Raw genomic sequence first — 26,009 nt, forward strand, 5'->3', positions numbered from 1 at the left:
ATCAATATATAAGGCCTTGCATTTTCATGATCATTTATGACAGCTAAATGCAAAACTGGTGTAAAGTGTTTTAATTCAGATGAATATTATTTCACCTTTGCAGTCGTTCTAACAGATATAATTACTGTTCAAGCCTTTGGAGACTAATACATACAGAAAGTATCATGTGGAAAAGAGGTATGTTCTCAGCTTGAATTAGCCAAGTCAAACTAAGCTCAGGTGAAATTCTAAGGAGTATTTCTGTTTGCAGATACAGGGCAAAATAAATTCTAAAGCACCACATGCATGTGCACACACATGTATGCACACACCTACTCATGCACACACATGTACACACATACTTTTTTAATGATAAGTGAAAGAGTCCCTGAGCTGTATCCTAACTCTGTGAAACTGGACTTTCCTCAATGGGGATTCCCTAGCTTGAGATTAGCAAAAGCTGCAAGCTCCTGGCACAGTAGTCATGTCAGAAGAGAGCCTTGGGAATCAGCCTTCAGAGGATAAACACATAAACGCCTCTTTTGTTGCTTTTGATGACAGCTGGGAATCTAGTACTCTTACAGAGTTATTCACAACCATTTTTAAACGCTAAAGGATGGAGAAAGTTTATTGCTATGGACAGTACATATTTATTACTATAGATTTTTAAAATATACATATATATCTCTTCTCTGTCAAAGACTCCCCCTAAGCTCTCATATAAAGAACATAGGAAATGACAATGCTAAATTGAAATCCTTACTTTATTACCTAGAAAGTAAGCTATTCGGCTTTGCAATACACACTGTACCAATATTGTACATAACCAGTAAGAGCTCAGTATGCCCAAGACAGTAATGTCCTCTCCTTGTGCTTAGATTGTAGGACGCTGGAGAAAAAGGTGTCTGCTCAAGGTCCAGAAATACTATCCCCTGCACTTTATGGAGAAAATACCTTGCTAAGTTTTGCCAAGGGTGACTCTCTTGAGTACCTCTTGCTGGGAATGCAGGAAGCAAATTCGCTAGTTATGCCAGGCTGGCATGGACATTTGCTTCTTCTGTCCAGGTTATGAAAATTGTGACAGCTATGCAAAGGAGGTACCACGATTCTGGCAAGCCTATCTCCCATTCATGGGAACATTATTATCTAAAAGGTAAGAAGAATTGAGGAGAACAAGGGAGCAGGGGATGATCCCAATGAATCAAACCATTAGCAATTGTGGATTTCATAGGACCTTTTGCAGGGTTTTGTTTTTGGGGGTTGGTCTGGGGTTTTTTTGGTAGGACCTTGTTAACCAAAGTTCGGCTAAACAAACAGACTTTCAAAATGATTGACTGAAACTAAAAAAAGTTACAAGACTAATACAAAAAAGGGATTTAAAGATAACAACATATTCTTGAATTTTTGTTTTGTCCCCTAGTTTCTGAGCCACTGCAGTGTTTGGGGTCACAAACTCTTTTCTACAACCAAGGGGAACAGAAACTTCCTTTTTTGTATTTTCTTTTTGGACAGAAAGGAGTGCTGAGAGCTTCACAAAACCACCTGACTCTTCAAGCAAGAGACTCAAGAAAAAAAACCAATACTGTTAGCTTTGCAATAGTCATGTGGCTTTGCAGCACGGGGTGAGATGAAGCAGTATGAAGCAAAAAAAAAATATGGTTTTGACTACAGCAAGCTAAAATGAGAACTGACTATTTCAGAGCTCAGAGTAGCCTCTGAGAAGGCCCATCTTGCCATACCATGTAACTAGTTGTGGCAAAGAAAGATTAAAGTTTTTTTTTTCTTGTTTACAGCAATGCTGTTTATCAAATTGTAATATAACAGATTTAGAGGTTGGACACAATGATATTCCAAACTGTAAGTTCTATATGGATCAGACTATATTTTGCATTGTGTTTAGCACCAGAATCTGAAAGAAGCAAGGAAAAGTAACCTGGAAAAAATACCTGACAGCATTAAACAGCTTTAAGGCTTCAGGTCCCATTAAAAGGCTTCAGGTCCTATTCTTCATATTGAACAGTCTGATCTCAGGGAGCCATGTGTAAATCCATCTAATAGGATTTTTTGTTAAGTAGGTCAAATTTTATAACTCCAGTCTCTGCCAGAGATTGGATTTTTCTTCACAAGCCAGATAACTTTTAGGCCTTCAGAAACTACCTCTTTACTACAAACGGAGCAGAGAACCAAAAGGAATTTAGTGGCTTGTACCAGGTAGCTCTTTCAGACATATTGATTTGTCATATTAAAGTGTTAATAGTGAAACAGATGGAAGATGATCCTAGAAAAAAGTAAGAAGATTCTTTCAATGGGTGCATCAAACCAGATGACCTTTTTTGGCCAGGATAAAGAGGGCGTGTGGTACTTTATCTAAAAAGATGTCTTCTTTCTCTCACACCTCCCGTTGGGGCTTTAAGCAGCACCTGAGGTCAGTTCATTACCACCCACCACTCTGTTATGATCACAGCCACTGTGGAATAATCCCTTATTAATAAAAAGAGTGGATATATGATGAGGTTAAAGGGAACGTGATGTGGTATATATATACAACTCACATGCCCAAGGCAGGACAAGGCCAATGCACAGCCACTGACAGGTAGATGGCACAGTATTAGAGCATGTTTGCACTTCTATAAAGAGCTTTGCCTGTTACCACACAACAGTACAAGCTGTCTCAGAATCTCCACACTGGTACGTAGGGATGCCCTTGAAGGCAGTTAGTGTTGTCCTTCCTTCCAAACAGCAGACAGAAGATGTAGGCTGCAGAACTACAAAGAGCTGCAGAACTGCTGCCTCAAAGGCTTCAAGCCCAGGGGAAAACCAAATGCACTGCAGAGAGCTGGAGACAAGCAAGGATGCCATCTGAATATGAAGTAAAGTTTATGATTGACGTGTGGTAGAAGAGAGACAGGAGAGAAGGGAGGGGAGAAGCTCAGAGTGTACTAGGTTATGCTTGTGGCTGTGCAGATGTTCCTCAGAGCACTGGTGAGAGAAAGCATGACACCCAGCCAAAGCAAGCCACCAGTAGCTGCAACAGGAACGAGAGGTGCTAGGAACAGAAACAGGGGCCACAGCTGACTGGAGCAAGATCCACTCCTTTGCTCCTGCTCTGCTCACCATCATGCAGCTTGCAGAGGTCTCTGGAGACTAAACACCAAATTTTCCTATTAAAACAAAAGTGAAACACTTTCTCTAAACCTAAAAAGAATGCTTGTCAGTACTTCTTGGAGGTACAGTACTAACTGAGCATGGCCATGCCAAAGCATCTTCCCCTATTCACTTTTGACAGTTCATCTTGATGTTTTAAGATCTTTGATTCTGCTTGCAAATGGAGCAAAAAGGATGAAACAAAATGAAAGAAAGATAATCAAATAAGTTAAGCCCACATGACAGTGGGAACCTGCTGCTGAAGTTATAGTAGGCGTGTATATTGCAGACATTACCAGCTATGATTCAGGTTTGGTAGTTTCTCCCTATTGGTTTAACCTCCACTCAAACCCTTCAATTGTTTTAACTCTTCTGTTTTCCAGTCTAAAAATCCAAAGCTCCACTCTAAACGTGGATGTCCTCAGAAGAGGCAACATCAGTTACGCCATGCGCTGCCCAGCACATGCAGACACAGGGCTTAGCCCAGCGTGGGGCGCCCCTCCAAGGGTGGCAGGGGCCTGGGGCCGGGCTGCCTCGCATGCGACACTGCAGAGGGGCCACGAGGATGCGAACCGTGCTGCCCTTTCCCGGCTGCCTTCACGGGCACGAGGGGCAGGTTGTGGCCGCTCGCCAGCTTTGGCTGGAATCCATCTACTTTGCACCAGCTGAGCAGCACGACATGGACTGTAAAATCTGGCCTAAAGGTTTTTAAATGTTTAGAGCCACAAAGGCAAAAGGGTAGCCTGAATAAATGGCATGGCCCGCCCTGACACAGTTCTCAGCTGTGGGGGTATAAGAGATCCTTTTTATTATCCTGGACAGGAGCTGAAAAAGGACATAGTACTGGATAAATAGGACACAGGGGCATTAGGGTTACTTTAGAGATGATTCAGATCTTGTTATTAATTCTCTCTACTTGGCAGAATGTTTAAAAACTGGCAAGGGAGTGTTAGCATTGCTGGCAGAGCATCACTACAGCTGCACAGGTGGAGAGAAATCAGCAAGTAGCTCTTTCCAGCCTGGTGAGGAGGGATAAGAAGCAGGAGAGAGTACTGGCCCCATATCCCAATGACAAAACCATGCAACAGAAGTCAAAAGCAGATTGGTTAAAAAACAAACAAGTGTTCTGTTCTAGCAGGTTGGCACAAGGTGACTGAAGCATGTCATGTGTTGGTATTTGGTCTCTCTACATAGCAGATGTCTTTTTCACAGGTCAGGCAGAGAGGGTGAACAATTGATTCAACGGCTAGAAAAATGCTGAGAGTAAGAGAAAAAAACTGGAGATGGTCCAATGTGTAGTACATATTTCATAAGTGTATGTGCAAGAAAGAGAGATAATCCTCTCCGCAGTTCTTTTAGCAGGTGTTTATCCTTTTTGGCATTGACAGCAATATTTTGTAGCTACACAGCAGACATGCAGAGTAAAATTCCTTTCCACACTTGCAAAAAATAATTATCCCTCATGTGACTTACAGCTGCTCCAGTCATTCATCAATGCTGTTGTCCTCTTTCTCCAAACCAACACTATGAAAGTATTGCTTCTTCTGGAACTTACTGAGAAAACTGCATAATCTCCAAGTTGACTCTTTAAGAGAGTGACCAGGGTGCTACACTGGCTTCCTTTAAAAGCACTCATTGCTAAGGAAGATGCTTTCCTATGAACACAAACAGAAAAGCCTCAGAGGAAACACTATGTGGTGTTTTGATGTTAAGGTGATAGGCACCATTTAAAAAGCCTGAAAAAGACAAGAATCAGTGGGCAAGTGAAATTAAAACTCACCCTTTGTTCCCCAACAAATTTTACTCCTGTAAAAGGTTTTGTTTCCCTTCTGATATGCAGAAAGAAGTGTGAGGATGTCTGCAAGGCCAAAGTCACAGCCACTGTAAGCCAATGTTTCCTCACTGTAGCTGAGGTGAACCTCTCCCTGAAATAACTGAAAAAGCTCAGGTAACTCAGCATCCACCTTTGAGCTAAGCACTTCCCTGTGTAATAGCTTGAATGTTGCTCTACAGAAATACCAATCACTGAAAGAAAAGGTAAGTATCTGAGCTCTTACTCTGGACAAAGCTGCAATTAGGCCTGCCCCAGTAATAAAACTTCTCTCAAGGACACGTGGATTCATAAAACCTGAATGAAGACAGAGTATGGGATCTGTCCTGTGGATCAGAAAAACTACACAATGTTAGACATTTAAACACAGTGGCCCAATTGCCTGGCAGTGCAGGATGGAGTCAGCAGGTTACACTGAGCGGCTCTATCTGAGGATTTGAGCCCACATTTCCTTATACATGAAAATGTTCCTCACTCCTCTGCTGAATCCACTTAAATTAGCTGCACTTTCTATTATCTTGTTTTCACATTTGCTAGCACTATTTTATCTTCAAAAGAAATGAAAATATTGATTAAAATACTGTACCATTTTTTAGCCAGCTTGGATCTAATGTGAACTGTGGCTTTACTAAAACTACATCACTTTATGCTAAAATAAATAATAAAATTGCAGAGGCTGTGAATACGACACATTCTATTTCATATATTTTGGGTAGATTGGGTCAGTAATATGGAAAGTGAAATGGACACTTCCTACCAGCAATATTTTCCAGTGATCTCTAACCTCATTAGGCATTCTCAGTACATCCAGAAGAGTAGTGTAAATAAAATACACTGTTTTCTGATGAGCTTTGATGAGCAGATGTTCGGGGGTTTTGTTGATTCATGTCTGGGATGTTTTCAAAACTTTTCTGCTTGTGTTCCATTTCCTGTTGAGGCAATTCAGAATGACCCATATGAAAGGGGACAATTGTGACTGTGTCTGCCTGGATGCCACCCAGGTCAGCAGCTGTGCGGTGACCACCGCAACGCGCCTGACTTGCGGGAGGAGAAATTATGTAATTTGGCATTTAGGCTACTTGTGAATTCAGCTCTTGGTGCAGACAAAATACTGCACCTCTATGCATTTCCTATTATCACTCTTGTCTGGTAACCTGGAAGTGCATTTGAGGATATAAGATAATGCACTTGGTGAACCTGTCTTTTTGCTGTTTGGTGACACATGCACATGAAGTCCATACACATTTTTAGCAGCAATAAAGTAAGTAAATCAAAACTGGAATTCTTTCCCTTTCTAAACTGATTTAGAATAAAAATAAATCAATATCTGTTTTGTTTTTCTTTTAGTTTCATTCAAACTGGAGTGTTGATGGATTAAAATATATTGATAATTATTTGTTCACCCTGGAAACAAAACTGCACTTTTTCCTCTGTGGCAGTCACAGACATAGACTACTTTTAAGTCATATTACATGTTTTTTTAATTTCTTCAAGCTAAAAACCTTAATCTGTGACAATTGTGAATGGCAGAGATAAAAATAGAAGGCAATCGGATGCTCCCAGGTTCTCAAATAATGTGCAAGGGCTTAAAATGAATCAGGCTTACTGGAATGTACTGATAGAACATGAAAGTGTGGGAAAAGTAGTAGAAGAAGGTGTAGGAAAAAAGCCAATGCTAAGTGATCAAAAAGGAAAAGAAATGCAAAATCAAGCTAATAAATCTGGGCAAATATGTGAAAGTAAGAATGCAGAAGTACATCCTGAGGTGATTCATGAGATAATGCAGTTGAAGATAATTAAACCTCCCTGCAGCAGTGGAAATGTGAGGAACAAAATAGACAAGCCCAGTTTTGGGAGGCCCTATCAAACAAGAGTTTCTGAAGCAACAGAAGATAAAGTTGCTGCAGCTCTATACACAGCCCATGATGCAGTCATAGTATTAGGAACCTGTAACTGGATATTCTGATACAGAGGAGAAAGAAATTTCCTCTTCTCACAAGGGGAAAGAACAGTTTTAAAATGAGAAGGGTGCATCAAGTGGGGCTGTTTTGGGTATATTTCACAGAATAACAGAAGTCCTGTGCAGAAAGGCACACTGTGAACATCACCCTTGGCTTCCCACAGAACCCAGACAGGGATTTGCATTCTGCCTCAAGACCAAGAGCATGTAGTTATATTAGGAAATACGTGGCAGAAAGCTTTGCTTGTTCAAGGAGAAATTGGATGTGAAATCGATCTAGCACAAGGCACAACTTAAAAGATATATACAATTACATACTGATCTTTTAATTTTTTTTTTTAAAGAAACACTTCAATGGAAGGATATTCTTTTCTCATCAAAACAATTATTTGATAGAATTAACTGGGAAATTTTTCCTCAAACTCTATTTTTTTGAAAAATAAACATTAACATCCTTTTCACAGGAAAAGGCTAGTTTAGATGAATTTCCTGTTTTGAGTAGTTTTGAAACAAAATATTGAAGATGTTGAGACATACTAGCCAAACATTGTAAAAAAAGTTTGGTTTTAAAATAATGCTTAATGAGAATGAAAATACAAACTAAAGAGACAGAAGAAAAGAAAATATAATCTAAAATTACTACTAGAAGATTTTTCAGTGCTATGATCTGAACTTCTAAGACAATAAGATTTTTGATATTTAAATGATTGCAGCTGTTCCGCATCCAGACAAAGCTAAGAGATATAATTATTGTTAGACATATATATACACACATATATGTATACACATATACAAAATGATAAAAAGCCATCCACACCATCAATACAAACAAAAGGAGATCCCACCCAAAAATAATTGATAGGTCTGTGCTTGGGATAGTCACTTGTGTTTAAGGGTCAGGTTCATGACCTACTGTTAAATGTAAACTGTATTTGCCATGTAAGTTTAGCAAAGCAGCCTTATTTCACTACCAGTAGTTAAAAGTTTCTTCAGAGTATTTTGAATAATTTAGATCTATCTGAAACTACCCTTATCCCATTAAATAAAAGACAGTACTTTGTTTTCTACAGGAAGGATACGTTTGAATGCAGAGATATCTTAATACCTTCCTTTTACCAAGTTTACTAACAAAGTAAACTGCTTCCTTTCCACTTGATTTCATTCATATAAATCAAACCATTTTGTAACACGCAACTGCACTTTTCTCTGTTATGAGGAACTTCTTTGAATAGCTCACTTAAAAAATGTTGCTTACTATCTTTATGTGTTCAAGACTTGCTTACTACTGTTCATTTCTTGTAATGTGTACCTACACTTGCCATTTGTTATTTAGTTTTCTTACTCTCTACAAAGGAAAATTACCTCTAAAACAGCTTTTATGAAATAAAAGTGTCTATACGGAACATTCCAGAGTAACACATCTGTCCCATGCTGATTGGGCTCTCTATTAGGAGAGTGAAGATCTTACTCCCAGGACAGTTTCTTTCTTTTCTTCCCAGTGATGGGTTAACATAAAATGCATATTTGTTTCAGGGATCTAGACTAGCAACCACAGTTTTGTAGTCACAACTCCTCTCTTTGGTGACACTTTCATCACTCTTTATGCCCAGATCTTCAAAACTACTTTAAATGTTCTGTTCGTCATTTGCAGTCCAAGTCAAGCTGGAACAAAATGTATGTCTCTTGCTGACAGGAAAACTTCCTGCAGCATCCAGGTGTGCATTAATATTTAAACCCACCAAGGTAGTAGTACAAAAGAGGGATTTTGAGTTCTTAGGATTGAAGGACCCTTTGGCAACTCTCTTTCCAATTGCAAAATGCTAAATACCTCAAACATTCACTCCAATTTTAGTAACAGAAGCAGCTGTTAATGCTATTATCTGTAAATACTAGTGCAGGAAATTCCCTGTACAGAGGCAGAAATAGCATCTGTAGTACTGTGATAAGTAGTCAATCATTTTAAAAGTATCTCTACACTTCCACCTCTCCTTTTGAAATCAACCAAAGACAAATTATTTGTATAAATATGTATGCAAATAGGATTCAGCTGTAATTAATGAGGGAAATGCCTAAAATATACTCCATTTACAGGCAAAAAACATCTCAAAATAGTGAAAATCAGAATGCATTGGAATACGCATTCTTCACAGAAGCAGAAAATGTAGTCTTAAAATTATAGATTGCATAGATGATACAATGACAGTTCAATCAGCTGAATTAAGAAAGTGTAACTCCAGAAATGCCCTTGAATACAAACACAGATTTCCTTCACAACATACTCTAATGCTGAATTACCTTTGCTTCCTGCTGCAGCTCCAGAGAAGTAATTTGTACTACATAAGGGATAAATGTCTCAAAAAATATGCCAAGAAGTGATCAGGAAGTATTAAATTAGTATAATACAGATTGATTCTTTCTTTAAACATAAGAGCATAAACAATAGAATAGTAGGTTTTGATATTTGTAAGTCTATATTTTGTTTACTTATTTTGATTTTTAAAAAGCCTGCTTTATACTGTATTAAAACTTGGAACATTCATCCACACATAGATAATGCTCTCAAAAGACAAGCTAATTTTTCTAACTAAAAATGCATTTAGAAACAAACTGGCACAAGTATTTGTTTTACATTCAGTATTAAGTTGGCACTAAGTCTGGTCCCTGGCAGCATCGACTATACTCCCCTTTGTTTGCTACCACTCCGTGCTCCAGCACTGAAGCCAACACCTGTGGCCATATAAAAGGCTATGTACAGCAGCTGCAGGACTCAGATGTCCATACTGAAAGAAATTTCTAAAGCATAAGCATTTGGATGTGTGGCTGGCTTCCTCGTCTGAGTCTTTTCAAGGCCTTCTTTGGAAGTCCACGCTGCTGGATGTTGTATCTATCAACTGTCTGCAGTGTTATTACTGACCAATGTGTAGTGGTAACATAGGACAGCTTCATACTTAGTAAAGATGCTCTTGATTATGCTGATGTAAGGCTGCCACAGTCCCTTCACTGAAGATTGGTCTTTCCAGGTTTGCCAATTGTGATATCACTGATACAGATATAGGTAAGGAAGGACAGAGTCTATCCTAAAGATTAATATGAAAGCTAAATATCAGTAAACCACAACATTAATTTCTGCTTAAAACTTTGTTCTCTGGAAGTAATTTATTTAATCCATGGAAAAGATGTCCCATCAGTATGTATATAAGCCACCTGCTCTTATTTTGGATCAAATAATCATAAAATATGTTCTTAAAGCATACACTTCTTAACAGACAGTATGCAGACCTTTTATTATAGCTTATCTGTATTGGGCAAGTGACTAAAATTCCTACTCAGAGCAATATGTACTCACATCCTCAGGTACAGCATGTGCTCAGAAATGCGCTCAGACTTGCTACTCGTAACTTATAAGAGCAAAGAGCAACTGAACTTAACTTTGCTATGCAGACAATCCAGAGTAAAAATGCCAGTTCAGGGTATTTTTTTCAGAAAAACTGCTGTACTATAAAGTCACTTCCTTTCTTAACTGCAGTATAACTTCCTGGTGTGGAAAATCTCTTAAATAAATGGAAACAGATATTCAGAATTACAGACTGCACTATCCTGCTCTCAAGTAAATACAGAATGTGTGCAACAAATAGCTATAAATGACATGCTTCCATTTAAAGGAATGTGTTACATATGCAGGTAACAATAAATTAACTGTTTGTGCCAGGTTCTGTAAATGCAATTGCTCTGATACTATTAAAACAAGCCATTGGAAATAGTAATGTTATTTACATTAGGAAGTTGTAATATAAAAGCATATAGAAGCTACAGGCATACTCTTGAGTTACACATGTGCAAACCTGAGATAAATGGTACTGAGAAAAGAACTCAGCTCTAAGGATTCTGCAACACTGTCACAAACAAATTATTAAAAAGGTCAAAGCTGATTCACTGGCATGGCAACTTGAAAAGCAATATTTAAAATTATCACGAGTCTCTTGTCTTCTCCATGGCATCCACTAACACAGAATAAAGCAAATTCTTCACATCAGGAATATAATGAGCAGCAAGTTTATTTAATGTTTTCTGATTTATATATTTCTATGGCATTTGCATATTAGGCTGCACTGCATATTCTGAGTGTTTAGCTAGATGACCAAAACACCCAGAAAAATTCTGATGCAGCTTAGTTTGATCCATATCTTCCATGGAATAGCAAAGTCAGGGGAGTCATCTGTACACTTGATGATCAGGTTTTGATTTCCATACCTGTATTTTCTGTTAATTTCAACCTCAATCTAATGTTCAATTGTTTCAATCAACAAGAGGAGTACTTTTATTTAATGAAGCAGTCTAAAAGCTCTTGGAAGATTTTCATATGTAGTGAATTCTGAGCTATTTCATGATGACCATGCTGGTTTACCATTATTGCTTCTCTGTGGTGGTAAGACAAGGGAAAGATGGAAAGTCACACTGTCATTACTGATGCTGATGTTAGGATCCAGCTGCATTTAGTTTCACGTGTGCATTTACTACCTATACTTTCAAGCTGCTATCGCCTGCTGAGAAGATGAGGACAAGCTGGCATGTTGCTGGCATAATTATTAATGAGCTAACACTGGCAAAACAAAATTTGCTGCAAACCAATTATTGATGGATAAAGCACATTGATCTATTCCATTAAAAACATGGAATTTACTGAGCATAGACAGCAGCTGATCATATGCAGGAGGCTGGCAAACTTACTACAGTTTTCTACACTCACTGGTATTTGGTAAAAAAACTTTTTCTCTATGTTTTGTGTATCAGTTCAGATTGGCCTGCACGGAATTACAACATGACTTCGGTAAACGACAAACATTGTGGTACTTGGATCCCAATATGGATAACATGATTAATGGCCCATGTAGAGTGCTTGCTGAAGACAAACAGCTTTTTTATTAAACCTAGTGAGGACTTTTTTCTGTTCACCTACAGCATAAGTGCCATCCTATTCCTGGGATGTATTTGGGCTACTGAAACTCCAAACCAGTTTGACCACTGGACTTGATGGAACTACCCTAAAAAAGGTAACAGCTGACATGTTGAAAACACTGATGATTTTGATCTCAGCAATTGTAAAGACACAAAATACAGAAAAGTTCAAACATACAGACCAGATGTTAGAATAGTCTAATAAACACTACGAGACCAGGTATTGGATACTGCTTATTTGCTGGAATACATCATATCAATATTTCTGCAATGTCATGACAGCACTGATCTTTGTTTCACAAAAGTTTGGTACATAACTGCATGATGCAGGTAAGAACCGTTCATTTTTAGTGGACAGTCATGAACTTCTGTTTCTCTTTTATTCTTGGACATTTTGCCAAAGGTTAGTAGGATGAAAAATGCTTATTGTGGGAATCCTTCCAAATTCTTCCTGGTAATCATAATGAAAAGAGGGCCCAAGACCAAGTGGATCACTGCAACTGAATAAAGTCAGATTCCCAGCATAATCTTCTCTATGATCCAGCATACAACTGTTGCTTCTCAGGCTTACCTGAAACACCCTGTGACATTCTAGCAGTTTGCAAGAGCGATGTAGGTCTGGGCTTAACAGTGTTATGCAGAAAATAATTAATAACTAAACAGCACTTGGTGGCAAATCCTTTTTTTTTGGCAGTACTGTGTTGTAAGTCCATCTTCAGCTTGCTGTTCATTAGCAACACTTGGTCTTTCTAACGTATTTCACAAATAAGAGCCTTGACTCAGTATTTTTATGCAGAAAAACATGTAGGCTATATTTCTACATTACTACTGGCTTTAGTATCTCTAGCTCTTTCAATTGAGCTAACTATTGAAATAACTTTCCAACTTGCTATTACATTATTACTCTGTTCACTATCAAGACATTGACAAATCTGTTCACAAGTGCAGTAAAAATATCAAGTAAAGCTTGATGTAGGGCCAACTCTTGAAGTTCCTAAATACGCAGCTAACGGTAACTTAACTTATTGAGTACCATATTATAATTATAGTCCTGGAAACTGATTTTACAGTGTTTTTATCTAAGTCACTTCGAATGTTTTTGATCTGATTTCTGAATAATAGAACATACTAAATGTTTTACAAAGGCTATATATATAATTGAATAGCAATAATATATTATTGAAAGTTGCTCCACAGCAGAAAATTATCTTTTCAGTGTCCCAAGTACTGTGAAGAAGCTATTCCCAGTTTCCTAGAGAAATCATGAAAATTACATAAAAACAAATCCTGAGGACATAAGAAATCATCTGAGGACGGATGTAGCAAAGCAGATCACCACTGCAGATATTTTCTAACCTCTTCTTTAAAACCTCTAGTGGTAAGAATCCCCATAACCTCCTCAGATTATTATAACCTTATTGAAACATTTTTCCTAGTAACACCTTAAATCTGCCCTTCTGCAGAATAATTCTAATTCTTGCCTTGATCTCAGTGGGTACAAAGAAGAACTGGTCTTTGCTTCTTAACAGACCTAGAATAAAAATAATCTCAATTCTTGAAGCTTTTTCTCACAGGCCATGATTAATTTTTTTTATATTCTTCCTCTCCTCTGGACCCTTGATACTTATATACGTGCTACCTGTATGTGGTAGTCGGTGACCGCAGTGCCATTCCAGCAACAGATGCCTGATCCTTGTGCCATGACCATACTGAAGGCCCTTGATATAGCTGTGAACAGTACCTGGTGCCTTCAAAGAGCAAGGAAAAAGTGGTGGGACACAGTGCTGACACCATCATGTCCTCTATGTGTCTTATTCACTCAATCCCATTCCACTTCCTCAGCTTATTGGAAAGTTTTGATCTTTTCTGTTGCAGTGGAAATCCCAGCACATGACACAGCAGCATAACGAGCTGGGAGAGAGCAATATTCAACTTTCATTTCTCACACACAACTTTCTTTTTCCTAAATTTCAAAATAACATTTACTTTATTGGAAACAGTATGGCTTTCTGGACTTACATTATTCTTATGGCTCACAACTCCTGAAACATTTCTTATCATACTACTGCTGAGCCAGTTACTCTGCACTTTGTGTCTGTACCTTTGATTCTTCCCTACTAAGTTTACCCTTTGTACAACCTTTATCATATTTCACCTTCTTGATCTGTCTATTTAGCAAGGTAATTTTGAACTCTGAACCTGTCTTGTATCACTCTTACCTTGGCCAGGCTGGGTACCCACAAAAGCCATTCTCTGTGCTATCATGCAAATTCATACTGGATGTTCATTAGGCCAGAGCAAAGACAAATCCCTTGCACCTCACCTGAGACCTCCTCTTACTTTTAAAATGTGTCATTAATAACAATTTTGGGGCTATGGTTCCTAATTTTCAAGAAGCCATGCTATATCTGAATCTCTATTTTCTATTTTTTCTGGGAGAATGTCAGGCATGAAGCACTATCACCAGAGTTACTAATCATGGATACACCAAACCTACTGCTTATTGCTGGCCAGCTACTTTGCCAAGGAGAAAATTAGATTAGCCTGATCATAGAATCATAGAATCATTTAGGTTGGAAAAGACCTTCAAGATCAACCATCAACCATGCCCACTAAACCATGTTCTGGAGTACCCCGTCTATGCGCTTTTTGAATACCTCCAGGGATGGTGACTCAACCACTTCCCTGGGCAGCCCATTCCAATGTTGGACAACCCTCTCAGTAAAAAAATTTTTCCTAATATCTAACCTAAATCTCCCTTGCCTCAACTTGAGGCCATTTCCTCTTGTCCTATCTCCAGCCACCTGACAAAAGAGACCAGCACCCACCTCACTACAACCCCCTTTCACGTAGTTGTAGAGAGTGATAAGGTCTCCCCTCAGCCTCCTCTTCTCCAGACTAAACAGCCCCAGTTCCCTCAGCCACTCCTCATAAGACTTATGCTCCAGGCCCCTCACCAACTTGATAAACTCATGGTAAATAACCGACTCCATAATCCAGGCTTCTGGGACTTACCTATCCTCCACAAGTCCTCAAAGACAAAAGCTTGGAGATTGCTGCTCTGTGTACTGTAGGATTAATTCAAATGGGCCATCAGGACTTGTGTAACACTTCTGCCAAGTTTAGACTGTCAGAAAACAGAACAGTTTCAACTTTAAAGGCGTTGCTATAAAACCACTATCCAGAAATGTGGGAAAATTAAATTTACCTTGTGCACAGCAAGCTGATTTTCCTCACCTGCAAACATGACTGAGTTGGTTTAATGAACAATATGTAATTACAAGGAGCAAAGGAAAAAAAAAAACATCAAGGGGCATAAACAGGCTCACACACGATGCCTGATTTCTAGAGAACTATAACTATTTTACAGTCCTCGCCTCTGGTGAACCAACTGCTAAGCCAGCTGGTAGCTCTACCCCTCCTGCTACCGCTCTTTAGTCACAGTCAGGGACTGAAAACTCTTGCTGGGAAACACAGTTGAATTCAAATGGCTGCTGAACTTCTGCGAAAGCAGTTTCCAGCTTGCTGGCTGCCATCCTCCCTGGTGTCCCACGCGGCTCCGCAGCCCCCTCTCCACCCTGGGACCCACCCCATAGCTCTGGGTAATCCCTGCAGTTTTACTAGCAACTTCAGCCATTCCAGCTCTCAGTAAGGCTGCACATAATGTGGAAAACTAACACCAACCTCTTGCATGCTTGACTCTTGCACGTCTCAATTCTATATTGGATATTAGGAAAAATTTCTTGACCAAAACGGTTGTCAGCATGGGAACAGGCTGCCCTAGGAAGTAGTTGAGTCACCATACCTAGAGGCATTTAAAAGATGTGTAGACGTGGCCCTTAGAGACATGGTTTAGTGGTCGACTTGGCAGTGTTAGGTTTACGGTTGGACTCGATGATCTTAAGGGTCTTTCCCAACATAAATGATTCTATGATTCTATTCTTAACAGCTTCTCACACCTCACACAAACTTCTCCAGCCACCTTCTGTGGTTTCAGGGTCCAACTTTTGCTTGCTGGTGCTAGAAAATATTGACGTCAACTAGCAAAATCATACTGTAGGCATACCTGCGCTAGGTCAAAAATCCCATGGATTTGCAGATGCACAGCTCCACTTGATTGTGTGCCTCTTTTTAATCACAATAAAACAGCACTTTGCTGCTAATATTAATTGTATTAAGCACTGGGTCATAATGAAACCTTTTTATGGAAGGAGGGTAAGAGAAAAAAGAATGTATTGAAACAAAAGGACTCTTGAGGCTTTAGCCTTCTGCGTCACTCTTTACTTGCTCACTTTTCCTGTTAAATAATGAGCTGATTTTTCCTTCATCTTTCTCTTAGGTCTAATGTCTTTTGCAAAACCTCTTCTCCTTTCCTGTAACGTCCCCTGCTAGATCGAATTCATTTTGTACCTTTGCTATTCTTCCTAGTATCTTCATCCTGTCACAGAACAGTGATTTTCCAGACTCTAAGTTTGGCAGAACATCAGAAAGGGAGATTTAATATAATAGCTGAAGCCACCATGTCCTGGTTTCAGCTGGGATAGAGTTAACTGTCTTCCTAGTAGCTGGTGCAGTGCTATGTTTTGAGTTCAGTATGTGAAGAATGTTGATAACACTGATGTTTTCAGTTGTTGCTCAGTAGTGTTTAGACTATAGTCAAGGATTTTTCAGCTTCTCCTGCCCAGCCAGGGCACCTGACCCAAACTGGCCAACGGTGTATTCCATACCATGTGACGTCCCATCTAGTTTAGGAACTGGGAAGCGGGGGCAGGTAATCGCCGCTCGGGGACTGGCGGGGTGTCGGTCGGCAGGTGGTGAGCAATTGCCCTGCGCATCATTTGTACATTTCAATTCTTTTATTACTACTGTTGTCATTTTATTAGTGTTATCATTATCATTATTAGTTTCTTCTTTTCTGTTTTATGAAACCGTTCTTATCTCAACCCACGAGTTTTACTTCTTTTCCCGATTTTCTCCACTGGATGGGGGGGAGTGAGTTTGCGAGCTCCAAGACTACTCCATGGTGTAAACCCAAGTGCAGTATGTGGGCAAGACTTGGAAAGACGTGAGAAAAGTGTATTCCTGATCTGAACTAAAATGTTAACATAGATGCCGCCAGCAGCAAAGAGACTGGGGTCCTGCAGGGAGCTGAGGGGCTGTCAAAGAGATGAACAGAGTGATACAGCAGGGGAACCTACCTTAATAATAGGATTTAATTGTTCACCCCCTAAGAGCAAACAGCAACTGAACTGCAGGCAACAGAACCAAGGAGCAAGCAGGATGGAAAGGCTGGGAAAACAGGTCTGAAAGCAACATGCATTTGCCCACCCCAGCACATTACCCCTGCTGCTGAAGGTTTACCTAAGTTTATTCTGTCACATCGCCTTCTGCCAAGGACTTCTGCCTTTTACAGTACTAACTAATAGCTGCTAAATGCTGCCTTCTTCACACACAGCTACTGTGTCTGGCTGGAATTTATGCTCAGTGCTTGCCTTGCCCCATAAGATTTTATTTAAAGCTTCCCAGTTAAGCTTCAAATAACAACTCGCAGGCCCAGTATCAAAACCAAAGGCTAAGGGGGTTCCCCTTCCTTCAGTTTGGTTGGATGGGGCTGCTCAGAGACAGGGAAACATCTGGCATGTAATTGGCAAAAATCTGGACAAAGTTAAGTTCTGCCTCACTGACAGAGACCCTATGACTCAACATCAATGATTTTTTTTTCTTTTTCCAGTTACACTGGTAGTGCGAGATGATACTTACTTTTTTCTTATTATACCTCAGCTTCACATTAAAAATTTCTATTTTGTAATGGTAGTGAAAATTATTCAGCAATGATGTATCTTTACAGTCATCTTAATACCTAAAGATAAATTGAATCTTATTTTCTCCTGCATTAAACTGAGTCACAAGACCTGTTCAGAATTTGAGAGACTATCCAATGTAGCACCCACTGCATCCAAGCTGCCAAATGTCATCTATTTATCAAAGACACACTGATGAGTTCAGAGTTGCTGAGTTCAGTGCCGTAAGAATTGTTTATTAACCACACTGGTACAGATGACATTCTGAAACTGCCCTTGGTGTGACATTGGATGCTTAAAAATGATGTCTCAATCTAATTAAGCGTATGAATTTAGATGAGAAAGGTGACTGCAGGTTGTGCACTTCTTCTCTTAACAATTTATTGAATTTGTAGGATCACACCTGTAATTACGTGCTTATTTTCTTGTTACCCATAACTATGTCTTGAGTAGGAATACTTTTTAAATTTGCTATTTTTTCTCTTTCCAGTTATCTAATACATTCTATAACACTTCCCAGATCTTCCTTTGTAGGTCCAGCAGACATTAAAAAAATTTTTACTTAAAAAAAAAAAAGGAACAATATAAACCCTTTCATTTTGTTCCACCACTCCTTTTGATTTAAATTCAGGTTATTTGGGCAGTATATCAAGCTAAAAACTCACTAAAATTTAGTGCTTGTATATATGAGAAAACTGACTTCTATAGCCATAATCAAATAATTAAACAGATTTAGTTAGATCAATATAATTCCCTATTTCTACTGCAGAGTAATTATACTGGAATAAAGCCACTTTAATTCCAAAATAGACTGTCCACATGGGGAGCTATATTGAAAGAGCTGTAGTAAAATAATTATTTGACTACAGCTATGCTGCTTGCTTCCCCTCTGAAAGCAAGCCATCAACATAAAAATCTTGCTTCTTTCACAGAAGCTCAGCCATGTTGGCTCAATCCTATTCCATAAACAAAGGCAAAGGGCTTTGCCAGAGGAATGAACACACAATGTGGAGAACAGATTTTACTTCTCAATTCAGCACTGAGTGGTGAGGCGCAGTGACGCAGTTTTTTACCACTTACAAGGTTCTGAGATACTCTGGGCTGTGGAATGAAGAATGTGGATAGAAAGTGTAGCCTTTTGTGTAATGCGCTATATATTTTATAAAGGTGTAGTCCATCACAGAGATAACTCCAGATGAAAGGAGTAGAAGATGGGCTACTGCAGCACTCCTTGCCTCTGCTGCCCCATGGATACCTCTTGTCTGGCAGGTACTTCCTCCTACCTCCACTTCTCTGCTGCAGCCTGAGGGCCTCACGCTGAGCGAGCCTCTTTCTGCCTTGAGCTTCCAAAGCATGGAAGCCCCAAGGGGCTGGCTCACATCTCAGCTTACACCATTGCAGGTGCAGAGAAGTGCCTGGTCCTCACTACTTCTTTGTACTGCTGTCACTTATGAAAAGAGTTGAAGAGTGAAAAGCAAAAATTCTGTAAAATTCTGCTTATTGAACTGTGTCTTTGTTTCACTAACATTAGTTAAAATGTTTTAGTATTCTAGTCTTAAAGCACAGGTTTTGGCCGGTCGATTACATACTGTGTGCATCCAATATCCAATTTTTGCAGACGAAGGAATTCTTCCTTAAGCCACACAGCTGGTCAGTCAGAGGTATTTCACCTCAAAGGCCCTTTAAAATTTGACTCCCCAAGCTCTCAGTATGATATAAAAATGCACAGTTCTTGCAAAAGTCATCTGAACGAAAGAGGTAAGAAAGCTGGGCCACAACTCACCTCGATCTGTGTCATATAGGAAGACAAAGCGGTTCCATTCATAATGATCCAGCAAGCTCAGGAGGGCTCCCCGCAGAGATGGCCGCAGCTGCAGCACAAACTGACTCTCACCCTCCGTGGGGAAACTCGGCGTGATGAGGGAGATGTGCAAGGCGCTGCAGAATGAGGTCAAGGTATGTACTGACCTCTTATCATATAGTCCAAAAATGGCAAAAACTCCTCTAGAATACTGGGAGCAAACTGAAAGGAAAAGAAAAACAGAGTTCAGCTAACGACAAGATCTGTAAGCATGTACTTACGCATTCCAACATCCCCAAATCTTTCATTTACAGATTTCCATTTCTGCTTGTATAATTAACTTCAGCTATCACACGTGTTTCATTCTGGAAACCAATAAATAATTAGCTAAATAATATTTTGTCACTTTTGGATCCTATTCATAAAACATTACATTATCTATAGTGGTTTTACTCTAAAATAAAATGTAAAATAAATAACATATTTTTGCACACCAGTGAAAAGTCAACATATGCTATTTTAACCATAGCTCTGCATATTATCAGGCATTTAGCATTTCCACTACCTTAAGCAGAAAAGTATTCACATTTTAAAATGTGAAAATTATCACAAAAATGTTACTGACCTCATAAGTGAAATTTGGACATTTTGAATTGTAACATTGTAGAACCTTCACTCCCTTTTAAGCAGGGAGCCTTTGTGCTACATTAAAATTCTACTACAGACATCGAGTAAAAACCTATTTCATGAATAATCTCCCTGACTTTAAGAGAGCAGTTGAAGGAAAATGTAGTAAGTCGACGTGACCAGACTTCTGCCCCGCACCTTTTATTTCTACTCTGTGTCAACCTCAAAACCAGAAAACAAATGACCTGAATATATATTCTGAGTTTTGATTTGTTCTTGGACTCATTTAAGACATAGTGAAAGACTTTAATTGATTTCAGCAGATTGGATAAGGGCTTTACTGATCTATGCACATAAAAGCAGGCAAAAGGGTATATTCTTGATACTTGATACTTCTTGGTACTGCCTTTCTAGCAACTCATAAAGGGCCCAATGAAAAACATCCAGCTTTTTCTGAAGTACAAAACAACTTATTAGAAACTGTGTGATCATTAATACAGTTACCCATCCCAGAATATGGAGAAAGGAACAGTCAGTTAGGGGATAATTGTATCTATTTTCTCCTAAGTATGTATTTCCTATGCTCTCCTGTTCCAGACCCTCCCTCCTTACAACCCATTCTTCCATGTAGCCTAAACATAGGAAAACCTAAAAGTCACACCTTTTTAACTAGGTTATAGCTTCCTCTCTTCCAGCCTGGAGGTCACAGTCATCCTGTGAGAGCAGCACAGTCAGGGTACAGCATACACACTTAGCAAATGGGCTGATTCAAATCAGTTCAGCTTTAATTCTTTCCTATTACATTTCCCGCATAAAGAGCAAAAAATAAATATTGTGCATTTTTCTCCTTAGACTTGGGTAATTTATCCAGTTCTGATGCCAGAACTGGGGTAAGTGGCTTGAGGGCAGTTCTGTGATTTTATGTGTTGCCCCACTGTTACAGCCCCCAACCTAAGGATTTTCATGGCCAGATTATATATAAATAAAGCTTTTTTAAAAGCTTTCCCTAAGTTCCCTTTCAGTATGTTGATACACAGCTCTTAGAAACCCTCTTAGTGTTTTCTTTGCTGGACCACACAACATACATTCTCCTAGACTCATCAAATAACTGGCTTGCCATTCCACTAATCATCCTAAAAAGTATTGTTCTGTGCTTTCCCAGTTTCATCTCATCTTTCTTGAACACAGATGACCAACATGCTTAGAATTTCAGTTGAAGGCTTTCTGCTTCTTTTTACATTACTTTCCCATCTCTACTGTAAAATACTTCTGCTGACATATCCTAAGATCACATTGTGTTTTTCTAAGTCTGCACCTCAGTGATGGCTGACGATCATCTCAGGATGAAAATTCTGCTCCTTCTTCCTTCTGGGCCATTTCCAAATTATGAGTTTCTGCTTATAGTGTAATATTTTTATTAGTCACTATTATTTGTTTTCCATCATGTCACAGCTATTACTGTACTCCTTGTTTACTTCCACAATTACATTCTTAGCCTGCTCTGAATATCTATCGATGTCTGTATCTGTCTCACCAGCAAATTCCATCAGGGTACTTTGACTTTTTACCTCTGTGTCTACCATAAAAATCAGCCTTTTAGTAGCTTCATTCTGTAGCTATGCTTCTGCAGTCTGGCACCTCCTCTTCTACCAGCATTTGTTGCCATCTTTCTCTTACTTTCATGTCTGCCTTTTAACTCTCCTGTTTGTCTCTATTTTCATAAATGACTTCTCTTAGAGCATGTCTATTTTACTTCATTCTCTCGGCAGTTGGAAGATATGGATTAATCCCATACTTTCTACCTTAATAACTTCTGGTTGCATTTTATGCCATTTTCTGTCTATAGTCATATTTTAAATCTTTCTTTCCATCAAAATCTGTTCTATAACTTTACAGTCTATTGATGTTAAGATGCTAGGTCCATGGCTGCCAGATTCTATGTCCCCCTTTAAAAATAGGTATTGTATTTCCTATTCACTGATCATACATATCACAACTCATTTAACAGCTCTACTAAGAAGCACTTGTTATTGCATCTACCCTTCAGTAAACCAATTCTTTAAGAACCATAGAAGAAAGAGGTGGTTTCCCTATTCCCATTAGCCACCGCACTGCTTTTAAGGTCAACATCCTCCTTGAGTGAAAATCAATGATGTGAAGCATCTATTAGTTTTACGTCTCTAAATAGATTTTCCTGGTTTTGTGTCCCATCATCAACATGTAACAGCTTCAATTATTTTGTTATTTCCTGTCTTTGTATTTAAAGATGTAAATGACCTTCTACTGTTGTATTAATGTCCTTTGCAAGTTTCAGTTTTCACTAGCAGCCTAACTTAGTCTCTCACTTCTGCAGCAAATGTCCTCTATACCTCCTGATTTCTTTAACAGAATCTTTCTTACTAATAATACTTTTTCAACACTTGTTTCTTATATCTTTCTTGTGTAATTATTCATTCAGTTCTGGAGTCACATCCTGCATGTTACTTTCCCTTGCAAAGGGATTTCTCAGTGTTTTACAAGTGTTTCTGTGAGGAAATGGCAGGCCTCCTCTATTTTCAAACACAGTCCAGTTAACTTTGCCAACTGAAATAGCTGAATGTAGACCTTGTATATGTAAGTGGTAGTTACTTAACGTGTTTTCTGTTTAGAGAAAACCCTTGATAAGGCCCTGCATTGCCTTGCTTTTTAGTTTTACATGGGCAAAGGGTACTTTTCGTAACACACGGTCCATACAGTAGGATTCTACATGATGAAAAATTCAGTAAATCAATGCCAAACTGTGAAATTGTACACTCTAGTGGAGTTAAAGCTCAAATTCATTCTCAGGATGGAGTTAAAAAAGAGAGAGAAAAAAGTCAAACTACAAGTTTCATTAAATAACACGGTATGACCCCAAAATACTTTTAAATAAAATAACACGATAATAATTTTTCACATTCTCAAAGCAAACTATCCTTGCTGCAGCCTAGATCCAAATGCAATAAAACATCATCTGACTATCACTGAAGTCCTGAAATAACCAATCCAAGAAAACTTGTGCTACTATACTCCAGATCAAGACTGTGAAGTTACTGAATAGTGTCATTCTTTGCTCCTTGATAAGAAAAAATGCTAAGATGAAGGGTAGGAAAATTTTTTCTTACTCAGTACAATACCCACAGAGAGGAAAAATGCCTGTGACACTATGGAGATTAGGTTTAAACATATGCAGAGATGCTGCAATGCTCCTGAATCAATTTTACAGTAATCAACAGCGACCACAAAAATCAGCAAAGCCATGAGGATTTGCATTCTGACTCACTACTGTTCTCAGAAAGTGCCTCTAGGCAAACATTACTACCTGGATTTCCCAATTCTTTACCTACTCCTCTTACACTTCTAAAGGCATTTTACTTATTATAAATGGACTAAATTATGCTGGGTAAAACACAGTCTCATATTAGCATTCTAAGAAAATTTTGTTCAAGATTTTTTCCCCCATAAATATAAAGCAGTGACAAATACATTTTCATGAGCATACTTCAAAATACATTGAATAATAACTTGTCTTTAAACCAGACATCTTTTCATAGATGACAACTTAATGCCAGTATTACACATATGATTTTCTCTTGAAAATTTTGCAATGCCATTGGTCTCACCGAAGATAAGATGAATGTGGAGGTCAGACTCCAGAGAAGACATTGCAATGCACCTTAAATAGCCAAGATAATGTTATTGCAGTAGCTGCATTATGAATTAGATATGTTCTATTCTAGCCGATAAAACTACAAGATAGTACTATCACTTTAAAAGAATAGGCGAGTCACAGGACCTTCAGTTATAAAAAGAAATCATAATGTCAAAATGGCAAAAATTGTACACTGCAGGTTTACTGAGACACACAGTCAAGCCACATGCGGTCTTCTTTCTCTGTGAGAAAGGCTTCCCAAAGTCCCTGTTACTGTTCTAAAGACAAGTCTCACACTTAAACCACAAATCTTTTCTTGAAAAACAAAAAGCAAAAAATCCCAACTTCTTCTTAGTCACTGATTTCCAGAAGTTATACCCAGATAGCTTAAATCCTCTAAATAGGCACGGGGGAAGTCAGAGTCCAAATACAGCTGTAATCATAACCATGAAAATGACACAGAAAAGGTCAAGTTAAAGTTTGTGAGAAATGTGGATGTACAAATACACATACACATACATACCTGCACATATATATACATGATATTGGTCTTGTTTTATTATGTGGCCACACCCAAAACTTTTATAGTTTCTGCAAGAGACAAATAAAACACTACCCTAACAATATATTTACAAAATGAAGTGTGATAAGCAGAGCACAGCTGGTCTGCCAACAGCATTAGTTTTGCTCAGCAGCCTATATGGTACCTATACCATATAGGTAGGAATCTGGAAGATCCACAGTCTAACACAGAAGTAACATGGTAGATCTTGCTTCAGAGCCATGACTCAGACCCTCAGTCTTTCAGGACACAAGCTCTGGAACGAGCATTTAAAAATGCTTTTCCCTAGGTTTAGGCTCCTACGTGGGAAGCCCTGGCACAGCTGGCTGTTACAGGTATATTGACAGGCCCACTGATACGCCATAAACTCACAAACTGGGAGCACAAAAATTGAAAGACTCAGTGCAGTTTGTGTAACAGAAGTTTTCCAGAGATGAGGACACTCTTTCACTGCTGTCTCTTTGTTTCCTCCTATGCTTTGGAGATCCAAATGGCGAGTGGGGATTGTGGTCAGTCCATAACAACTTGTCTCTGCCGCTCGTTCCTCTTCACACTGTTCCCCTAATCTAGCCTGTGGTCCCCACCATGGGATACAGTCCTTCACAAACTGCTCCAACATAGGTCCTTCGCATGGGCTGCAGTTCTTCAAGAAATGCTACATCATAGGTACTCTCCATGGGGTACAGTCCTTCAGGAACAGACTGCTCCAGCGTGGGTCCCCCACAGGCCACAGGTCCTGCCAGAAAACCTGCTCCTGCGTGGGCTCCTCTCCATGGGCCACAGCTCCTGCCAGAAGCCTGTTCTGTTGTGGGCTCTCCACAGGCTTCAGCTTCCTTAAGGGCACATCTACCTGCTGCAGCATAGGGTCCTCCATGGGCTGCAGAGTGGATATCTGGTCCACCATGGTCCTCCATGGCCTGCAGAAGGACAACCTATGTCACCGTGGTCTTCTCCATGGACTGCAGGGGAATCTCTGCTCTGGCACCTGGAGCACCTTCTCCCCCTCCTTCTTTCCTGACCTTGGTGTCTGCTGGGTTTTTTTCTCTCGAATTTTCTCTCTTCTCTCTCACTGCTCCTAAGCAGTGTTTTTCACCCTTTCTTAAATATGTTATCACAGATGCACCACAGCATCACTGATGGGCTCAGCTTTGGAAGGTGGTGGATCCATTTTGGAGCCAACTGAAAACTGGCTCTGTCTGACATGGGGGTGGCCCCTGGCATCTTCTCACAGAGGCTGCCCCCATAGCTCCCCCCTAACCAAAACCTGTCCACAGAAATCCAATACACCTGATAAACTCGAGACAGCAATAAACTTCAAAAAATTATCTAAGTAGTTACATTTCCTTGCCACCACAATAGTATATGAAGGCTTTCTTTTGAGGTGTGCCTGCAATGCTGTCAGTGATTCATGTCCTCATGGATCACAGTCATATACTCAGTTCAGCTGCTGTGCACGTGCATTTGCCAGCACTGATGTAAAAAAAGTACTAGGCGAATTTTCTCAACCTAAAGAACTCCTCCCAAGAGGAACAGCCTAGCCATATGGAGATGCAAGCTCTACAAGTGAGATAAATCACAGAAGGGAGAATCATTTAATCTAAATAAGGACCTGGCTCCCAAGGTCAAATGATTTATCGACTTATACGTGTGAAAGCTCCAACACTTGGGATGAGATGAA

The 26,009-nt window shown here is 39.3% G+C and overlaps 1 protein-coding gene across 3 annotated transcripts in view; it reads right to left on the reverse strand.

Annotated features, from left to right (window-relative positions):
• Nucleotides 1–26,009, reverse strand: part of GRIA4 (glutamate ionotropic receptor AMPA type subunit 4) — a 240,424-nt gene that overhangs the window by 143,936 nt on the left and 70,479 nt on the right. For all 3 annotated transcript variants that reach the window (XM_075050019.1, XM_075050020.1, XM_075050021.1), the window contains exon 3: nt 19,455–19,694. In XM_075050019.1, coding sequence (XP_074906120.1) covers nt 19,455–19,694 — 240 coding nt within the window. The remainder of the gene's footprint in view (nt 1–19,454; nt 19,695–26,009) is intronic.

This window comes from Buteo buteo, chromosome 18 (genome assembly GCF_964188355.1).
Source record: "Buteo buteo chromosome 18, bButBut1.hap1.1, whole genome shotgun sequence".
NCBI classification, from domain to species: domain Eukaryota; kingdom Metazoa; phylum Chordata; class Aves; order Accipitriformes; family Accipitridae; genus Buteo; species Buteo buteo.